The 22219-nt window shown below is 38.6% G+C and overlaps 1 protein-coding gene across 35 annotated transcripts in view; it reads right to left on the reverse strand.

The window, feature by feature from the left end:
* The window catches only part of LOC108026484 (proton-associated sugar transporter A), a 366519-nt gene that overhangs the window by 13353 nt on the left and 330947 nt on the right, over nucleotides 1-22219 (reverse strand). For 34 of the 35 annotated variants that reach the window (XM_050889388.1, XM_050889367.1, XM_050889365.1 and 31 more), the window contains 2 exons: nucleotides 1526-1959; nucleotides 1286-1460 (listed from right to left, as the gene is read on the reverse strand). The exons of the other annotated variant lie outside the window; for it this stretch is intronic. In XM_050889388.1, coding sequence (XP_050745345.1) covers nucleotides 1286-1460; nucleotides 1526-1959 — 609 coding nt within the window. The remainder of the gene's footprint in view (nucleotides 1-1285; nucleotides 1461-1525; nucleotides 1960-22219) is intronic. 35 annotated transcript variants of the gene reach the window in all.

Here is a 22219-nt window from a genome sequence, read left to right on the forward strand (position 1 = left end):
ATTTTCTTCACTGCTTGGACGTTTTCATCAGTTGTTGACGTGCTTGGGCGTCCAGAGCGAGGCTCATCATTGGCATCTTCCCGGCCATCTTGGAAGAGTTTGTACCACTTGTAAACATTTTTTTACTCAGAACAGTTTCACCGTATGCCACTGTCAACATTTAAAGTGTTTCGGAGCACTTAATTTTATTTTTTACACAAAATTTTATGCAAATCCTTTGATCCGTATTTTTCGATAGCAAAAAATCGCTGAGCACGCAAAGCAACTTGTTACCTTTACGCGTCTCACAACTAAACAAAAAAGGAGATTCAATTGAAACTTGGTACAGATGTTAGGGAAGAGTGTACCAACATAACAAAACAAAAAAATCGATAATCAAAAATATGTTGCCCGCGAAATTTGAAAAGTCACCTTATTTTTTTGACACACCTCGTGCACTGGGCTTAGAAAGGCTTTCCCCCAGCTTACGATTAATTTTCGATGTTCTTCACTGCTCAAAGTCCTCTGATGAATGTGGTACGCCTGTGTGCCGCTCCGCTGCCTAGATGTGGCATTAACTTTCCCGGTCCAGAGTCTAGTGCAGAGTCTAAAGTCCGTTGGAGTTTCATTATTCACGGCACTCTGCTCACCAAGCCTCCACGACCTCAAATTCCAACATTGATCGCCATCTGGTATCTGCTGCAACTTCTTTTTTCAACACCAACAATAAATTTTTCTGTACCGTTCGCAATCGAGTACCGTTCCTTATCACAACAATATTCCTAGTAACAACACAGCAGATCTAGCGGCAAATAAAGCTCACGAATTCCACATGCTATAGAATGCTAGTAAAATTTCACAGACAAATAATCACTTATTAAAGGTACTTTAAACAAAAAACGGAACCGATCTGGCAAAACGCATCTGATCACTACAAATATTTGAATGCAATGAAATTATTAATCTATTAAGAAGAGTGTCCAGTTCATAAAATTTCCAGATGCATCAGCCTCTCTAAAATCCCAAAATCTTATATAATAATATATGAGTTATGATAATAAATATAAAAGAGTACCCTTTTACTGAAAATATGTAAGTAAAATCCTCCTAGCTCACGGCCCAGTAGTTGTAGAATAAGTGGTTAGAGGCAATTTGCTTTTGTCTCAAAACCAAAATAAAAATACATAACTAAAAAAGAATAAGTAAATTTTTATACAATAAGCAGGGGGATAATAGGCCTCTATGTTAATATCTATGTAGTTTTCTTACATACAATAAATTATTTAGTGAAATCCGTAGTACTTACTGTAGAAACATTATGATAATGCGCAACCAGAAGATAGGGCATAGTGAATAGCGTCGAGTACATAATACCCGCTGTCCAACTGAATACTAAAACGCTTAGCTTTGCTCGAGTTAAAGCCATTAAGGCCATTCCCGTACAATAAAATATAAGTCCTCCAACGTACACAGACTTAGCCCTTTTATGGAAAGAAAGTAAAAATGTTTGTTGTTAATTTGCAAGGAGCTAAATCGAAGCACATACTTAAAACGTTGAATTAGTTTTTCAATAATAAGTGAGTAAAAGGAGCATGATAGAGAATACATTGCCATGCCCCAACATCCAAATCGCACGCCTTCTTCATAACGTAGCTGGAGGTCAGATCCTGTGTTAGCCCTGGGGTCTCCTTTAAAAACCGCCTCGCCCACAAAATCCGTAAAATATAGAGAGTAACAGACATGAGCCATCCAGCAAAAAAGATTTGTCATGCAAATCATTCTCAAAGACAGCGGCATATAAATAATGGAGAGTAAATAGTGTCTTAGAGATTCTACCTCCAATTTGTTTTTTGTTTGCACTAAATCCTCTTTTTGTATATCTGAGCGTTCTTGTATGAATTCCGGATTCTCGATAAAAGGGGTCTCATCAACCAAACCGTCAGTTAAGGTAATACTTGTTGCTTCTTCTCCAGTTTTTACCTAGCAAATAGATAATGTTATTCAAGTATAATTATAAGTATTACTTATAGAGCGATCAAAGTGCGGAAAATAATGATTTGTGTATTTAATCTAATTTTTAGGTGTGTAAAATTATTATTGTTTTATAATGTCCTTATTCAAAACTCTTGGTTTCCTTGAGTAAAAAACAAACTCATACAGTATACCGTTTTTTTAAATTACTTGGAAGGTAGAAAGAAGTATTGCTAGTACAGTGTACGAGTATATAGAAATACAAAGTGGACTTCTATATCCGTCAATATAAATCATGATGTTTCTTTTTTCTATCCTTCCATCTGGGTAAGTCCCAAATACTTTTTTTTGGAGATGAATTTAAGCTTGGCTTGGCAAAGCTAGCATAATTATTTTTTTTTAATCTTAGTATATTTAATTTACATATTGGAGTTTAGGTATCTGTCCGTCGGCTAGTCGTAAAATCTTATACATTGTAGTATGGCCATTTAGAATGATCTTGCTATCAAGTATCTGGGTTTGTTTTGTTAAAGATTAAAATAAATTTGATTTTACTGAAGCACAAATAAATTAAAATACATGGAATTTTCAGAGGAATTTTTTATTTAAGTTAATTAGAAGTTTGGGACTTCTTTCTAGTATTGCGGATGCTTCTTGAACTCCTCCGTTTCTTGAGGAAGTTGAAGCCCTTATGGAAACGGGTTGTTCCGCTGATACTGATGGCTGGTAATAGCTTCTCAAGCTGCCCCTTAGCCGGCAACCTTATTCTTTCTTAGGAAGTCAGCTGTCCAGTAGATGGTGATGGTTGAGTCAAGCATTTCCTAAGGGAGAGCTCATCAGAAATCGTATTACTTGTGGTTCTGCTAAAAATATACTCATACAAGTACAACGTAGCAAAATTCTTTTGGCCTTATTTACATTCATTGCGTGGACACGTCCGGCAGGATGTAAGAAGCGAACTATTACTGGTTACGCTCCCTTTCAATGGGCTTCTCGATTGGATTATCTCCAGCAGTTTCATTACTCTGCGAATTCACCCTGTTGTGGTACTGCTTTTGTGGGCCAAATTTCCTTGGGCAACACTAACGGCTTTTAACGAAGCTCCCTCGCTATATACAATATATATATTATTTGTTTCTATTAATTTTATATTTGCAATGTAATTTCTACTCATTTTTGGTCTTAATATAATCATTGTTAATCAAAACAAAATAGCATTCACACTTTTGCAAAAGCTTTAAAAATTTGGAGGTTGAACAGGTCTTAGCGTACTTGAGCGTACGGATGTTTTTAGGTGTTAGAAAGATGAATCATTTCAAACTTTTTATTTTTTATAGTTCCGGAATTTTATAGAAAAAGGAATAAATAGTGGAATGCACTCTCGGCACAGTAAAGATATAATAATACTATAGCTCTTTCACTAGCACTCATTCGAGTGCTTCTGTTTTGTCCCTCTCTCCGCCGAAATTGTCTCGCGTGTGAAATTTCAGATCCAGCAACCACAGAAGAAAATAAAGAAAATACCAAAATTCAAGCCCGAGTATTTTAGTTATTTGTTAATTATTTTCGAAGAAGCTTGGAAGATAAGAATATTCCGTGAGGCAAGAGTGCCGACTGAAATTAACAAGGTCTTTGAGATATTAAACCAAGTTGATGCTTAAACCAATGAATAACCTTTAGGAGGCTTCTTAAAATAGCAAAAATATGTCCCGCTACTCAAATTATTGAAGCCCTAAATGAGAAGATCATACGAAAATTATAATATTGTTTAAGGACTTGAAGCAAGCGATTTACTAAATCGAACTACACTAAATTATAAGATTTTTTCTGAAATAATTTTATATACATATTATGTATTTATAATAATTCTGAGTTTGAAGTCTAAATTCTCGTATTTTAAGAAAACGGCGTTTAAAAATAATTATAATATTTTGACGATGAAGAGTAGCGGCAGATTTAAGATTTAACTAAATTGTAGAATTGTTTTTTATGCACTGTAAATTATGTTTTTTTTTTAATGAACTTAAGACGCGGTAATTTAAATACCCGTAGAGTAATAGAATATATAGCAGGTAGAAGAATCGTTTCTGACCTTAAAAAGTATCTAATAATTAGGATCACTATCCGATTAAAGATGCCTTAAAGCTTGTGAATATTTTGTTTGCTTTGCTGATTTTTATTTTGTGAGTGAAGACCCAGGGTCCACTATCCGGGTAGTGTGTTGTCCCTTGCGATAAAGACTAGGCTTCCAATTGTTAGGTACGAGCTGCTGGTTTTCCATTTGTCTCTTTTCTTGAGCAGTGTAATCACTCACCACTATGTGTTCGTCAGTAAAATCTTCAAGATGGTCTCAGTGAAAAGTTTCGAAAACGCATAGGCAACCATGTTTATCATGACTTAATGCAGATATATTAATAATTTTGTCCAACAGAGTTTTGGCCATTCTTGGTCATATGATGATGATAAAGTAGCCAAAAATGTTAGAACAGTGAAGTTCGCCCCAATTGTACTGGCCAAAAGCGTGTGTGTTAGCTCGTTTAACACCTTGAGGGTGTTGAGGGTCTTGATTCCGGACAAGCGCGTTGGAAAATTTTGCTAACGGAATGTGCTTCAAAGGCACTTAGAATTTCCCTACCAACTAGTCTGACTTCTCTATTAATTAGGCAAAGATTCTTTTTTTTATTTTATTTAAGCTAGGTGTCTGAACGTTACTATATCAAAAACATATGAAAGTGTCCCAAAATAACAGTTTGAATTTTCTTGATGTTACTAGAAATCTTATATTAATTAATTATAAATTCTTATATTGCTTTATAATTAAAATCATCATACCGAAAATTGCATGTAATTTCCATTACAATTGTGTAGTCAAACAAAGCTTTGTGAGGTCACTTATATGAAACACATTTTGTTTCGTGATATAACTTATGATTATGATTAATTTATTGGTAAATTTGTATTTTTAAGGAGAAGAGTGAACTTTATGTATGGAACACACCAAACACATATTGTCACAAAAAAAAATCATCCTCTAAATAATTCGCGGTTAATTTATTTCTCTGCTCACCTAGTGTTTAGCAAGTGAACAATTCTTTTCCCGACAGTTCCTATGGGAGCTTTATAACATATAAGATATAGTTGTCCGATCCGGCTGCTTCCGACTTATATACTACCTGCAATAGAAATAAGACTTTTGGGAAAGTTTCAGCCCGAAAGCTTTAAAACTGAGAGTCTAGTTTGCGCAGAAACGGGCAGACGGACGGACAGACGAACATGGCTAGATTGACTCGTCTAGTGACGCTGATCAAGAATATATATTTTATGGGGTCGGAAACGTCTCCTTCACTGCGTTTAAAGATTCTGTGGCCAAATTCTAAAAAGCAAAGTGTGTCAGAAAACCAAGACCACTGTGAGGAGTTGAATAACTCCCCACAAATCCCAGCAGCAGATGGCCGGCCGCTCACCAGGTACGCGGCGAATTCGCGTAGTGGCGGCGCGGCGGAGATCGAGGACGGAGAACGAGAGAGTTTGGAGATCGAGGACGGAGAACGAGAGAGTTTGGAGATCGAGGACGGAGAACAAGAGAGTTTGGAGATCGAGGACGAAGAACGTGAGAGTTTGGAGAACGTGAGAGTTTGGAGAGGAAGAGAGTTTGGAGAGAAAGAGAGTTTGGAGACAAGCGAATTTTGAGAGCGAGAGAGTTTGGAGAGCCAGAGGGTTCGGAGACCAAGAGAGTTTGGAGACCAACAATGGAGACGGAGAGAGCGGAGACTTGGCGGGCGGAGCGAGAGTGCCGTGTGCAAAAAGGAGTAACGGGACGCCGCCGGACTTTGGACTTTGGAAAGAGGGTGCCACATCTCAGCAGCGGTGCGGCACACAAACATGTCGCAGCATCAGGCTGGACGGCGGCGGGAAGCAGTGCGTCAAGGACAAGAGGGTCAAACAGGGACCATGGACTTTGGACCCGATGTGGAGAGTTGTGGCGTGCCGTGTGCAAAAGGGAAATAACGGTTCCCAGAGGCCCTATATAAACCCGCAGGGCGCTGGCAGCGGGGATCAGTCAGTCAAGAGCAGTCATTGAGAAGAGTCAGTCAAGTGAAGAGCATCCAGTCGAGATCAGTCAGTCAAGATAAATCGATCGGGATCGGTCGTTGAGATCAGTCGGTCAAGAGCAGTCATTGAGAAGAGTCAGTCAAGTGAAGAGCATTCAGTCGAGAGCAGTCAGTCGAGATCAGTCAGTCAAGAGCGAGCAGTCAGTCGAGAGCAAGGAGTCGTCGGAAGCAGCGCCGTGGGAGCCTACGAGGAGCAAAGATCGTCACGTCGAGACGTTCGGGATTGGGATTACTAGGAATCTCCGAACTGAGACACAGGTGGCTGAGGTCTAAGGAGGCGCCACACGGCCAAGTTCTGTTCTGTCCTGCCGACGAAGTCCTGGCGGTACGCCTGGAGGGTCTACTAGACTGAGATTTGAAATCGAGAGTAGCGAGCCAGAAGGGAGAGAAGTCCCGGAGCGGCGCAACGGAACCCCTAGAGTAGCGGGCCAGAAGGGAGAGAAGTCCCGGAGCGGCGCAACAGAACCCCTAGAGTAGCGAGCCAGAAGGGAGAGAAGTCCCGAAGCGGCGCAACAGAACCCTAAGAGTCACGGGCCAGAAGGGAGAGAAGTCCCGGATCGGCGTATACCCTCGAACACAGCACAGAAGTCAAGACCTACAGCCACCTGTCAGGAGTAGTTCGCAGGACATCGCCACCAGCAAGCAGGACACCACACCGCAACGGCCACGCAAGGAGGATCGAGCCCGCAGAAACGGCACGGACAGTACGCGGAAGGGTGAGGCTAGGGTGGAACGTTCGTTTACACGAGGTACGGAAGCGAAGTGAAAAGCGAGGCAGCTTCCTGGCGTTCTGCCTTGACTGTCCGCACGATCTGAGCGGAAGCCCGTGGGACCATCCGGGACAGAGCAAGGGACAGGCGGTCGGGTATCGAGAGGAGTGATCCTGGAGAGCCCGTCAGTCTGTTCACCCTAGTCTGAGAACGGTGACGCTTCCCTAAGCCCGCACGGCTGACCCCATAGCGAGTCTGAACCGTGGCCGAGCAGTCACCGAGCCAGCGACGTCAGGAGCAATCAGCGGTCGAGGATCTTCGAGGAGCGACAAGACAACCAGCCACGTCAGGAGCAATCAGCGGTCAAGGATCTTCGAGGAACGGCGAGACGGCCTACACCGTCGGAGACAGCGAGACGAGCAAGTTATAAAGCCGACTGCAGTTATTCCCGCAATAAACCCACTCCGAACCCGAGAATTCTGTGCTTTTTCACTGAACTACTGGGCGGTCACGTTTATATAAATTTGGTGGGACGAACACACACAATCTACTGAGCTAGCCGCACAAATACCGTAGCGAGCAGAAACCAAAGAAATCAGTTCGTTACACCACAAATGGAGCAACCATAAATGATCAGTGCCTGAGCAAAACTTTATATATAAAAAAATATAAGAGTGCCTTTCGATTAAACTTTTTACAGGTAACTTTTTTGTTGCTGACTAAAATGTATACACTTTTTGGTAACTCTGCTTTTACTTAAGAGTCGAATAATATGCATCACAATATCTTAAAGTTTGCTATCGGTACTCCAAAAATGTTTGCGAAGAATCTTTATTAAATTGCTTCAGTGTTGTTATTTTAAGAAGAGGAAAGTAGGATTATGATACTATGAAAAGAATTGTCAGACATAGCAGCTATAACCGGAGGCATGACCATTAAAGTGATGTCAATTGAAAACCTTTCCCTATAACCTTTCTTACACAATTTTAAAGTCCATTACAAAGCCTTCCTGAATTAATGCGAAATGTGAAAACACTTTTTAAGCTATCCTTGTTACAATTTTAATTTCGCTGTATGTAAAGGAGGAAGTAAGTAAAAATTACTTAATTTAAGTATTTTAACTTTCCATATTAAATGGAAAATTGTTTTTGTTGGTTTTTGAATCCTTTATGATATAAAACTGCACAGAGGATTTAATTTTCCAGTAAAAAGTCGTCAGTATTATCTTTAACTATTTTTGCCACAGAGGAAGTGTTGAGTTGTTGCATAATATCAGTAAACTAAATGAATTAAATAATTACAGATCTGAAACGGAAAAAAAATCAGGAGTGACCAATGTCCAATAAGGAGGCGAAAAAAATTATTATTAAATTTTATATGACATTGTCAGAAATTAAATTGTCACTTTTTAGTGTTTTAGGGAACCTTCACCACAATCGCGCGAACCGGTTGGCCGCTAACTATTTTTGTCTCTTAACAACCTTACGCCGATCTCCCAGATATATAAATCAAATATCACAAATTATTTCACTAGATCGAAATATTTTAAAATAAATTATTCAATTTAATTGAACAAGCACCTCCTTCGATAGGAACTACGCAGCCCGTTTTATTGGCACAAGTTAATAAGGTTTTAAGTCGAATAAGAATAATTCTATAACTTATTTTATTTAAATACAACGATGAAATGTTAGGATCCAAAGTGAAGTGCGGTGAACACGCAAAGCACTCTACAAATTCTACTATCCTTCCTAGCATAATAAAGTCCTCGCTTCTGCTGTCTCTTCTTCAATTACATGATCTGCTTTCAAAAATTTGCTCAGAGTGTGTTAATATTTTGAGGACGGTCGCTGTATAGTTCTTATCCTTTTCAGTTCTTGTTTTCTTTTGTTGCCAATAAAGTCCCAGCATAGATTTTTTTCATTCCAGTTAACTAGTGCTATATCGCTTTGTTCCTTAAACGAGTAAAACACATCAGGAAATACTTTACGACGAATAAACGAATATATTTACACTACTGTAAATTAGCTACTGGAAGCAAACGACCCGCGATTTCAGTATATAGTTATGTGAGCGGCGGAAAGATTTATTGGCAAACTTTTATTAGGACAGACGAAATATTTTGACGATATTAATTCATTGCAATTAAAATAGTTTTCTAGGTTGAAAACTATGGGCGCCGCAGTTTTTTGTCGATTTGTGGTAATTATTCATAAATGAAGTGACTTGGTCGTATAATAAATTTGCGCTACGTACGAGAACAAAAAATCAAAATATGTAATTGAAATTCTCTATCTTATTTAGTTTCCGAGATGTCAGCGATTCTGATTTACCGTTACTTTAATTTTATATGTATCTACAGGTATTGCACCTAAGCTGTAGGAGCCGCAGTTTTGTCGGCTTGTAGGCGTTAGAGTGGGCGTGTCACATTTCACATATTAATGCTTTTTACGCGTGGATCTTTTTGACCCATAGAGCGAGTAAGTGGACAAACAAATAGACAAAATAAAAATGACAATTCTGTCACGATCCCGTTCCGATGGTGAAGCATTAACCAGCCATTGTGTGCCAACTCCGAAGCCAGTTGGCGAGTAATTGTGGAACGAGATCGACACATCGCAACGTACAAATTTCATAAGCCTATTTATCTATTCATATTTTGTAATCCATTTGTTTATCACTAAAATACTATAACTAATAACACGAGTTAGTGTAATTATTCACCGAAAGTCGCGCTATCTATTCGCCTTATTCCTGACAAACCAACAGCAACTCGCACATTCTCCTATACAACGCCTAAGTATTAGGATGTATGTGACATTCTCAGAAGTAGGATAGTGAAATAGGTGAAACCGAGCCAAATTTAATGGACACAACGTAAAGCGAAGTACACTATGACAGGAAAGAACTATTTGACTAAGAAAGCCCTACAGCATAAGTGCAGAGAAGCGGGACTCTCGACATCGGGAAACCGCGAAAACATGCTAAAATGATTGAACTTCCAAAACAGCGACGATGAATACATAAATGCAGAAAACCAAACACTTCAAAAGAAGGTTGTGGAACTAGAGAAAATGGTCCGAGATCTTCAGGAGAGATCTTTTCACCCCTCCGTAATATCATCACAAATCAAAAAATCTGCAATAGTAAACGAAGTTCAGCCAGCCAACGATAGCTATACAACGAGTCAGAGGCATGATGAAAAATGGCAACAACAATAAATCGACATACGATCCAGCGAGATGCATGTGCAAAAATTAACGAATGTTCCAAACGTAAACATGGCAACGTCTCAATCACAGCAGAACGATAACTACCCAACTCAACTCAGCAGAACGATATCTAAATGACTTAACTACACAACATACACTTTGCTACGTCACAGCGAAATGTTATCCACCCGACTCAGCCAAACACCGTGCACTTTTCTACGTCACAGAAATTTACAGACTGTACTACATCACAGCCAAACGTAAACATCACTTAGTCAAACTTTGGAATTTTTGTAACTTCGGGAAACTATGTTAATCAATACAGTACTTTTCCAATACATCAACCGAGTATAACGAGTATCCGTATGCTCGTGCTGGCTAATCCCTTCTATGGAAACATCAGTGATATTGTCGCGCTGCTTCCGGAATTCAAACCATCGTCTGGTAAATCCTTGAACTCACATCAATTTGTAAAGCGTGTTAACTCCCTTCGTAACGCTTATCGTTGGGATGATTGTAAGGTAATATTTGCAATCCAGCAAAAGATGCTGGGTGCTGCTCGTTATTGGGTAGACTCTACGGATCAAATATTTCATTTCGTGGCCCCAGTTTACTGCAAGATTTTTAAATGACTTTCCACCGAGTCACCGTCAGATTATTTCTACAAGATGCTAGCCTTAGGTAAAAAGGGTGAGCTACCAGATTCAGCAATTCAGTTTACTGCAAGATTTTTAAATGACTTTCTACCGAGTCACCGTCAGATTATTTTTACAAGATGCTAGCTAACGACTACGATTTAAAGAGAAAGGTATCTAATATTATATTTCGTGTAACGAACTTCTACGCGTCATTCTTGCATACTCAGCGCATTATATTGTAAAACATAACGCCAGTCAAATGTCAAGCAAACGGGATCTTAACGCCAGCCTTCACAAGCCGAATTCATCCTTGGTTACAAAACGTCCATTTAACGATAAAAGCGAAGTATCGGTTAAATGCTACAATTGTCAGAAGGTTGGACATTATACGTCGAAATGTCCTGAGCCTCAGCGCAAGGCTCATTGCACGCACTGCAATCGTACAACACACGATTCTGCCAGCTGCCCCGATAACACAAAAACAGTTCCAAAAAATAATAAAATTATCTCTGATTCTGATTTGGAAATCTCCAAATTGATCTCGATAAACGGCAATGAAACCGTCGCATTCGTAGATCCAGGCAGTAAGCGAACGCTAATTCGTAAATCATTCGCCGAAAACGTAGGTGTTCTGCAACGATGTGCTGTTACTCTGAACGGATTTGGTGGTGGCAAATTCCTTTGCACACAGAAACTTTTTACGAATTTGAAGTTTTGGTCGTAGAATATAAACTAATAACCGAAAATGTACTTTTGGGTAAGGAGTTCCTTTGTCGCGATGGAAACAAATCCTCGGTAACGAGTGTTACGTAGAGAACATTCGAAAAATTCAAACGAGCCAAGAACGTTCCACTAAGCCCTACCGTACGCCTTTTGCACTTAGACCTGTCTTCGGTAATATTAACTCCTAGTTACTCGATAGTGATATCAATCGTCCTTCGGACTCTCCTTATGCATCTGGAATTGTCGTCGCTAAAAAACATAATGGTGAGCATCGTCTTTGCTTCGACTACCGACGTCTCAACAGTATAACCGTCAAAATACCGTTTCCAATGCCAAATCTGGAGGAACAATTTTCCCAATTAGCCGGGAATACCTATTTTTCTCAGCTGGACTTGCGTATGGGATATCATCATATCATCATATAACAGAATGCCGTTCGGTCTCGTCAATGCCCCAGCAGTTTTTCAAGCGGTCATGAACAAAGTAGTTAAACGTATGGAGCCAGGTGAGGTACTCGCATATTTAGATGACGTCATAGCTCCCAGCAAAATGTTTGTTGAGGGTATCCAACGACTCGAAAAATTCTTTTGAATTCTTAACAAGCGCGGCTTACAATACAAGTTTCTTCAATCAGAAATAACTTTCTTTGGCCATATTGTTAACAAAGATGATATCACTCCTGGAGAAAACAAGGTGAGCGCTATCAAAAACTTCAAAGTCCTCAACAACGTAAAGGATGTCACACGATTTTTGGGTCTAACAGGGTTCTTTCAAAAGTTGAAAACTACTCCTTAACAGGAAGACCCCTTACACGATTGTTGATTGGTTTTACAGACCAAAACAGTTTTGATTAGGGAAATGTCCAGCAACATGTTCTGCTTCTGATCTGCTATTTTGGCAGAAAGTGACGCGGAAAGTAGATACCATAGCTATGAACTCGAGACGTTGGCCGTCGTAGAAACACTACAAAGGTTTAGGGCGTATATTCTAGGAAAACCCTTCCGATAGGTTACTGATTGTTCCGCCATCGGTAAGGTAACACTCAATACAGAATGTATACTACTACAATAAAAAAAATACTTTGATGCTGTTGTTGTTGTTTTTGTTGTTGTTTTTCACCATTCATTAATAAAATGAATGCATTTTTGGTCAAAGTCATAATTGTTGACCTCAGTCGAGCACAAGTCGCATCTTATTTTTGATTTAGTCATTAAAACCTCGAAAGCATTTCGAGGCTTTGAGCACTTGGCATAATAAGCTTCAAACTCACTTATCTCCACATTTTTAGTGCACAAATCACAAACAATAGATGACTCCATTTTTCGGTTTTTAGTTTTAGTATTTTTTTAAGTGAGTTGGTATAGGTATATTATATATATATATAATATGTGGAATAATTGTTAGTTAAAAGGCAGACAAGGATTGCTAGCAAATTAACGGGGGGTGAACGTGATGTAGGAGGGTTCAGTATGTAAGAAAATATCGATGGTGTATCGGCTATGGGATAGGTTACGCTTACGAAAGGTAATCTCTGTGTGAGCAAGATACAAAATTATTGATACTTTGCAGTGCAACCATTAGAATTTTCTCAAGGCTTAAGCTGAGAGTAGCTAGAGTAAGGGGGATCAGAGGTTTTTTCTACGGTTTTGTTTAAAATCATAATCAGTGTGTTTGCTATCCGAGGGAATCCTATCGTTTTATTTCATTTCAAAATATTGTGACCCCTCGCTATCTTCTGAGAATGTCCATGAGAAAGTGCATGTTCATACCCACGAACTCGAGTATCACCCCTTCCCTCGAGTGCTTGTGTGTGTGGGTCTGCTTGTGCGTGGTTGCTTGTGCGTAAGGTGTAAAATTCAAATTTTTAATTTTTTTTTCTAAAATGTGCCATTTATAGAATTCAGAATCGTAAAAATTATACCATTGGAAAGGGCTTGAAAAATCCTTTCCAATGACACCCAAAAACAGGTGAAAAATGCCGACAACCGTCGATGGCCCAAATATATTTCAACCGTCTCTAAACGATTCTAAAACCACGAAACGGACAGACAGACGGACAGACGGACGGACAGACGGACGAACAGACGGACATGGCTAGATCGACTCGTCTAGTCACGCTGATCAAAAATATACATATTATAAGGTCGGAAACGTTTCCTTCACTGCGTTGCAAACTGACTGAAATCATTATACGCTCTGCAAAGGTATAAATATTAATACCGACTTAACAAATATATTATTATCAATAATTTGTTTATTATAAGTGCATATATTTTATATAAAGCCTACAATAAGTATGTATCAAAGAGGGCGATACACAGAAGCCAGGCTAACGATCTGGTTGAAATCTAAATTAATAAAGTGAAAACAATTATTTTAAAAGTATGTTTCAAAATAAAAAAAATACAACATTTGTGTACGAATGTGACAAACTAAAAAAAATAATTAAAATTTTGAAAAGAAATAAAAATTATTAAGAACTTTAAATGAATACCATTTAGAATTACCATTAGAACTACTAAGCCAATGAACCAAATTTTGGGAAAATGGTATTATTACTTAGAAACAGATTTTGAAGACGAGTTTATGAATAGGTACCTAGCTTTTTTCCCGCTTATTCATTTCAGCGGCATTCAAGAAGCAATATTGCTGTCTACTGTAAGAAACTGTAAAGTGTTCTCGGAAATAGACATATTCGCAGAGTTAGGACACATAAATGTGCTAAAAATTATGCACGATTAATACAAAACAAAATGAATATAATTTTAATATGGAATGGGAACAATTAACTATCCATATCGGTGAAATAAAAGACAACTTTAATAAGTCTTACAAATGTATAAGACAAAATAGGCCAATGCATAAAAACACTATAAACATGCCAAAGTTCTTGTAGATTCTTTCAATGCCTTAAGTTCTTAAGTACAAGGAATAAATATAACGTATTTGTCACAACTATCTTAATTATGTATCAAGTTACGAACAACTTAACAACTGAAAAAGCTGAATCTTTCCCAAAAGTCTTCTTTCTATTGCAGATAGTAAATAGGTCGGAACCAGTCAGATCGGACAACTATATCTTATAGCTCCCATTGGAACTATCAGGGAAAAAATAAAAAAAAATGTTTTTGTGGTTTTTAACTTTGTACACTTGAAAATAACATTTTTTAATTGGTTTTGAATTTCGAATTAGATTTTATCAAATTAGGACGACTATATCATATAGCTGCCATAAGAACGATGGGAAAATAAGTGGTAAAATAATATGATAAAATTATATTTTTGGTGTTTTTTACATATAACCGTCTAGGCTCGGAAATAACATTTTCTTAATTGGTTCTGAATTTTGAATTAAATTTGACCAAAATTTCGGAAAATGGGTGTTAAAATAATATGAACAAAATTATAGCTTTGTACATCAAATTTTTGTCTTCACGAGCACTTTCGCGTTCTATGTAATAACTATAATAAACTTTATCATTTAATTTGCAATTCAACTTCTATCCCGGTATTAAAAACTAATATTTTAACTCACATTGGGCCACTTGTTTATACGGTTTTAAATTTCTTATTCATCTTAATAAAAATCGGACTACTCTAACATGTAGATCTCAAAAAAATGGTCTGAAAAAAAGAATGAAATAATTTTTTTTTAATATCACTGAAATCAGTTGAGAGACTAGTTTGCGTAGAAACGGACAGACAGACGGACAGACGGACGGACAGACGGACGGACGGACGGTCTGGTCTAGTGATGTTGGTCAAGAATATATATACTTTATGGGGTCGTAAACGTCTCCTTCACTGCGTGTCAAACTTCTGACAGAAATCATTATACCCTCTTCAAGGGTAAAGTCTTTTCGATATACCTGAGCACATGTCCAGGGACTCCATCAGGACCTGGAGAGTAGACTGGTTTGACCCCTTGCAGTTCTAAAAGTAGTGAGCTTTCACAATAAAATTTGATTTAGGCATGTCGTATGGGTAAGACAAATCTGGAGGATTTGATGTTGAATAGAAGTTTTGAAAAACTGTGCAATCATTATGTCAGTGTTTCCGACCGAATTTTCCAATTTATGTGAATAATTTTAAGGATTTTTGCTGGCTTTAGTGGTACCAAGAAAAAAAATTATTTCATTACTTCTCTGACCGTTTCTTTGACAGCTAAATGTTAGGTTCATCCGATTTTTTTATATTTTTTTTTCCATACTATTTTTGCACTAATTTTCTGATTGTTCATATGGCAGCTAAGTGTGGTCCGATTTTGATGAAATTTAGTTCAAAATTCAGAACTAATAAATAAAATGTTATTTCCAAGCGTAGGTATTAGTGTGATAAAAAACACCAAAGATTTAATTTTTTAAAATTTTTTCCGCGATAGTTTCTATGGGAGCTATAAGATATAATTGTCCGATGCTGCTGGTTCCACCTTATATACTATATGCAATAGAAAGAAGACTTTTGGGAAAGTTTCAGCCCGATAGCTTTAAAGCTGAGAAACGGACTGACAGACGGAAGGACAAGTGGAAAGACGGACGGACAGATGGACATGGCTAGATTGACTCGTCCAGTGATTCTGATCAAGAACATACATACTTTATGGGGTCGGAAACGTTTCCTTCACTGCGTTTCAAACTTCTGACTGAAATCATTATACCCTTTGCAAGGGTTGTAACGAACTGTGTGTTCGTCCCACCAAATTTATATAAGCTTGACCGCCCAGTAGTTCACTTCTCTCCCTTCTGGCTCGCTACTCTCGGGTTCTGTTGCGCCGATCCGGGACTTCTCTCCCTCCTGGCTCGCTACTCTCGGGGTTCTTTCGCGCCGCTCCGGGACTTCTCTCCCTTCTGGCTGATCGCGCCAGGACCTGCTCCACTCCACTTGGCGCACTGGGCTCACGCCGGGATACGTCCGCGTAGTGCTTGGGCGAGGTACACTGGGGATTGACAGGCCTACCCGCGAGCTCACGATTTCAAGTCGCCGGTTTTCGCTGTTCTAGACTAGTAGACCCTCCAGGCGTAACGCCATGACTTCGTTGGCAAGAAACAACAGAACTTAGCCGTGTGGTGCCTCCTTAGACCTCAGCCACCTGTGTCTCAGTTCGGAGATTCCTAGTAATCCCAATCCCGAACGTCTCGACGTGACAATCTTGCTCCTTGTAGTCTCCCACGGCGCTGCTTCCGCCGACTTTGCTTTCGTGTGGCTCGCTCATAGTTTGGTTGGTTGGTGTTCGTTCGACTGCTGGACTTAACTCTTGATGATCGTACTCGACTGATGCTCTCGACTGACTGCTCGCTCTTGACTGACTGATTTCAACTGAATATCGCTCTTGACTGACTGATCCTGCTGCCTGCGCCCTGCGGGTTTATATAGGGCCTCTGGGAACCGTTATTTCCCTTTTGCACACGGCCCGCCGAAACTCTCCACACGGGGTCCAAAATCCATGGTTCCTGTTTGACCCTCTTGTCCTTCACGCACGGCTTCCCGCCGACGTCCAGCCTGATGCTGCCGTCCCGCTGAATCCTGTGACGCATGTGACATTTGTGTGCCGCACCGCTGCCGAGATGTGGCACCTTCTTTCTCGGTCTAAAGTTCACGGGCGTTTAAAGTCCGGCGGCGTCCCCTTACTGCCTTTTGAAAACGGCACTCTCGCTTCGCCCGCCAAGTCTCCGCTCTCTCTCTCTCTCCATTCTTGGTCTCCAAACTCTCTTGGTCTCCGAACCCTCTTGCTCTCCAAACTCTCTCGCTCTCCAAACTCCATTGTCTCCAAGCTCTCTTGCTCTCCAAACTCTCACGTTCTCTAATCTCCCAAGTGGTGAGCGGCCGGCCGCTGCTGGGATTTGTGTGGAGTTATTCAACTCCTCACAGGGTATAAAAACTGCGTTAAACACATTGTAAAACATAGCTTTAGTTATGTTAGTACATAAGTACAGATTAGATCAATCCCAGCAATCTATGAGGTTGTAAATCAGTGCAAAGTTTGCTCTACGAAAGCCGCGGATGCTTTTACCTGACTTTTCCGTTAGTTAATGCACTCTTGTACGCGTGTCACCCGTTGGGTGATACGGGTGTTATGGTTAAATAATTGCAGAGGTTCTTACTATGCAAACACAATGTGGACTGGGAACAAGGCATAGATCCAGTAATCGTTCTTATGAATTTAGAATATGATTTATTTGAGACAATGAAATATCAAGCAAACCATAAAGAAAATCATTCTGCGTTTCGACGATGGACCATGTCCCCCAAGGTATATAAAAGTCATCTAATATTATTAACTGATACCTATCTGATAGTTTATTTGAAAGAAACTGGATAGCGGACAGACGATTCGCATATTATGGGAATTCCGATCCCGGTGGAATAAAGGAACATATTATGTATACCCGGAAGGGATAGTTTAACACACAGAAATTCAATGTCATTTAGTTCCTCGGACGTTATTACTTCAGACGTTAATTCTGAGTCAACTCTAATTAAAATTCCACCTTTACGTCCACCTGTAAGTTTTGAAGAGACTTCGGAAATAGGAATTTCCGGTTTTAATCAGGTTTCTGTAAACACAATAACATGGAAAGTATACATTTGGTCAGCTTACTTTGTAAACCTCTTTTATTATGATAGGAAAGCAGAAGGGAGGATTCAAGTTTTTTGAGATAGATTAAGATAGATGTGGATGGCTCTTTAAAAGGATTTAAAACTTCCTTTGAGCGAATTTCATTTTTTATAGGTTCGTATTCTTTAACAAAAATATCTACATGCCAAAAATTAGCTTGGCTTATAGTTGCAAACTAAGTCATAATACTTTCCTAGTATGTGAAAAATCAAATTGTTCAACCTTTAGATCATCCATCTGAACTTTGTTAAGAATATAGGCGATAATGACCAGGGATTAATGGTCAGTACTAAGCCAAGAAACAAAAATTAGTTTCCGCTACAGTACACAGATGACTTTTTTGGTACCACACATGTGACAGGTTTTGGTACTACAGCATTTATGGATGCACTACCAGTTTCTCTTGGTAGATCAACATGCGACGTCAATATTGACAAACTTATGTATCTACTCAGTTGTCTTTCTACACCAAACGTAGCAGCGGCATTTCAATTACTAGAAGAGAGCTACAAAAATGCAGTAGACCGGCTTGAAGAACGGTGTTATAAAAAAACGGAATCTTGCGCGAACTGAGTCACTTTCACTATTTTCCATATAAGAAAATCTGATTCTGCGTCGCTTAGGTACATTTTAGGCACAGTCACAGCATTGCGCGGTTCTCTTTGCTCACCGAAATATGCGTTTATAGCATCTTCCTGCAAAAGTTAATTCATAATTAACACGTGGCAATAATCGTGGTCAAAACGATGTGCTGTTTTTAACTTGGAGTGACTAGTCTGGGCATTCCCGGTCTCTTAAATGCAACACCAGCCCAGGTCAGGAAACACTTTACACTCGCAATCGTGCCTTTCGTTCATTGATCTTATTGACCGCTGCTGACTGTCCTCCAAATTCCGCTGTATATCTTGTCGGGAGTTGCATAGTTCCTAGGGGCTTTGCAGATGCAAAACACAGAAAAGTGCTCCCATTAAATAGAGGTCTTGTACCTAATACTTTCATATAATAAATACCTTACCAAATTCCGGCTCCAATTAAAGTTATCACATATACTTACAACTGCTATGAAAGCAGGATAGAAGATGTTAAAACTAAGCTTCCATATTCATTCTTTTATGCAAACTCAGCTGACAAAAATAACGGATCGATGGAAAAAAATGTGGCCGAATTTTAAGCCGATTACTTCATTTAACTTGCTTGATTTAGAGAAAAAGTGTGTCCAAGCCAGTAATGCATATTTTAATTGGCAAAATAAAACATGTTAATTTATTGGCTAGCCGCTTAGTAAAAAAAAAACTTTTTAAAAGTAAGACGTTATTTCTATCAATCTGGCAACCTCAATAATTATGTAGACATATCCAAATAATGAAATGAAAACATGATATAACCATCGCATAATCGTAGTAATACTCGTACTCGGCAAAGACATGGACAGGGTGGTATTTAAATGATATTATGAAACCTTAATTTAATTTATATCGGCATAATATACGGTGGATATAATAAATATGTATCAATAATTCGTTGTCGAGCCTGAAGATCGCAAGTTTCAGTTTCCTCGCCATGAGAAGCTTACTTCATAGCAGAGAAATAATAAAAAAAGGTTTTCTCTAGGAGCTGAAGTACTTACCAACGATATGTGTGTCGATATCTTCTTACAGGACCAGACTGCATTGGCAATCTTCATTTTCAGCGAGCGTACGATTCTTGTAGATATCTGCTAAGTAAAATTCTGCCACTATTGACTAATAAGTGAACATTGAACAAAAAGTGAACATCGTTTTCTGGGCATTTCTAATATTTGTTTACACCGTTTTTAAATTTAGCAAAAAAGAACTTTTTAGTCAAGTGCCATGATTATCAGATACCTTTTCTCCTATAAGCGGTGCAAAGGGGAGATGGACATATGAAAGCAGCCTAGAAAGATTGTAAATCACACCCAACCCGAGATTTTATTATGTAAGCGTAAAATTGGGAATTATTTTTTTTTTTTCATCAACCGAGGAGAAAAATCAATTTCAATTACTATTTTTATACCCTTGAAGAGGGTATAATAATTTCAGTCAGAAGTTTGCAACGCAGTGAAGGGGACGTTTCCGACCCCATAAAGTATATATATTCTTGATAAGCGTCACAAGTCCTTCTGTCAGTCCGTTTCTACGCAAACTAGTCTCTCAGTTTTAAAGCTATCGGGCTGAAACTTTCCCAAAAGTCTTCTTTCTATTGCAGGTAGTATATAAGTCGGAACCAGCCGGATCAGACAACTATATCTTATAGTTCTCATGGGAAGTATCGGGAAAAAATTAAAAAAAAATTTTATCTTTGGTGTTTTTCAACATATACCTTTATAAGCTTGCTTTTAACATTTTTAAATTATTTCTGAATTTCGAATAAATTTTTATCAAATTCGGACGACTATATAAAATAGCTGCCATAGGAACGATCGGAAAATTAGTCAGAAAACATGAAATAAAAATTTTATATGTGGTGTTTTTTAACATATAACTTTATTAGCTTGAAAATAATATATTTTAATAATTTCTGAATTTCGAATTAAATTTTATTAGAATCGGACGACTATAACATAAAGCTGTCATAGGAACGATCGGATAATTGGTCGGAAATAATTTGAAACAAATTATAGCTTTGGGGCATTTTGACATGCTATCTTATTATATTGGGAATATAAATTTTTATATTTTTAAGATTTTCGAATTGATTATTTTTTATAACTGCAAGGGTATACAAACTTCGGCTTGCCGAAGTTAGCTTCCTTTCTTGTTTCAAATATGAAAAGGGTGGGCGTTTCAATTATGGCGTAAGAAACTAACGCCGTGTAGCTAAGCAACTCTAAATCAAGATTTTATCTCTTTGATAGTTTCCGAGACATAGGAGTTTAAGCTTACAGTTATTTCAGGTTTATAGTGCTAGTTGGTGTTGGTGCTAGAGCTGGCATTGCTTAATTTTTTTAAGTCGATGACAAGAACATAACAGTTTAGTAAATATGTCTTCTTTATTTTAGCTGCCATAGAAACTACCTCGAACTGTTATGAAACGATCTGGTAATACGACTTTATTTTCATAAGACTTCTTATTCAATTTTCTTTTCTGAGTTATACAAAGGTCTTGAGTTTGACAAAATGGGTTTTCTTCTATTTTACCATATTACCTGCTTTAGGTATTGTTTTATGAGTTTCCCAAATAAAATGCAAACACTTACACTTACGATTTTTTACATTCTCAAATACTTTTTATGGAATTCGACTGTATATTGCTTCATAAACATCTTTCTTTAAAGTACTTTGAATGCAAGGCTTGCGGCACTGTCATTAGGCATTTATAAACAAAGTCGGCTGCCCATTTTAAGGCCTCTCATTCCAGCAATTCCAGCAATTTTCGCTGCAATTGGGCAGACCGCTGTCCACTTGTTTTGGCTTGCCAGCATGGTTCGTACCAATTCGTGTACCTTTATCCGTATCCGCTCTGTGGTGGAGTGTCATGGTTGATTGTACCACAGTGACGCCTTCTTGTCTGCTTTCTGTATGTCCAATGTGACCACTGGTAGTACTCCTTCCTTTTTCCAAACCATCTTGTAGCTGCTACAACCTTTCGGACTGTGCCATCCACTGTTAGAATGGGCGTGTCACATTTTTATAAGCTGCAAAGCTATATTTTAGGGCGCCACCTACCGGCTATTTCAGCAAATGTTATGTGGGCGTTAGACAAATTTCAGCGTTTTAAACGTTTTTGGGCGTAATAGTGGGCGTGGCACATTGTTTTTGGGTGAGTCGATAGGTATTGATGAGACAAACACATATCAGTAAAAATTTTGTTTCTATCATAAAAACTGTGGGCGGTACAGATTTTCGGATTGTTGGCGTTAGAGTGAGCGTGAAACTCCGCTGAAACAAACTTGCGCTGCGCAGGAAGCCCAGGAATCTGCATGCCAAGTTTGATTGTTCTAACTTTTATAGTTTTCGAGATCTCAGCGTTCATACGGATAGACAGACAGACGGACATAACTAGATCGACTCGGCTAGTGATCCTGATCAAGAATATTGATTAGGAATATATACGATTTTGTTTTGTGGACTGTATTAATTTTTATTCTGGCCAGTTTCGAAGCCTTTTTGATACTAAGTTGAATTTTACCAAGGGTCGCCGTAGCAGCATTGCCCGCAGTTTTCTATTACATAGGTCGGGTATATAGGATAGTTATGGCATTATGCGCCAAAAGAAGATATGTTATTAGAGATTGCAA

Source organism: Drosophila biarmipes, chromosome 3R (assembly GCF_025231255.1).
Source record: "Drosophila biarmipes strain raj3 chromosome 3R, RU_DBia_V1.1, whole genome shotgun sequence".
NCBI classification, from domain to species: domain Eukaryota; kingdom Metazoa; phylum Arthropoda; class Insecta; order Diptera; family Drosophilidae; genus Drosophila; species Drosophila biarmipes.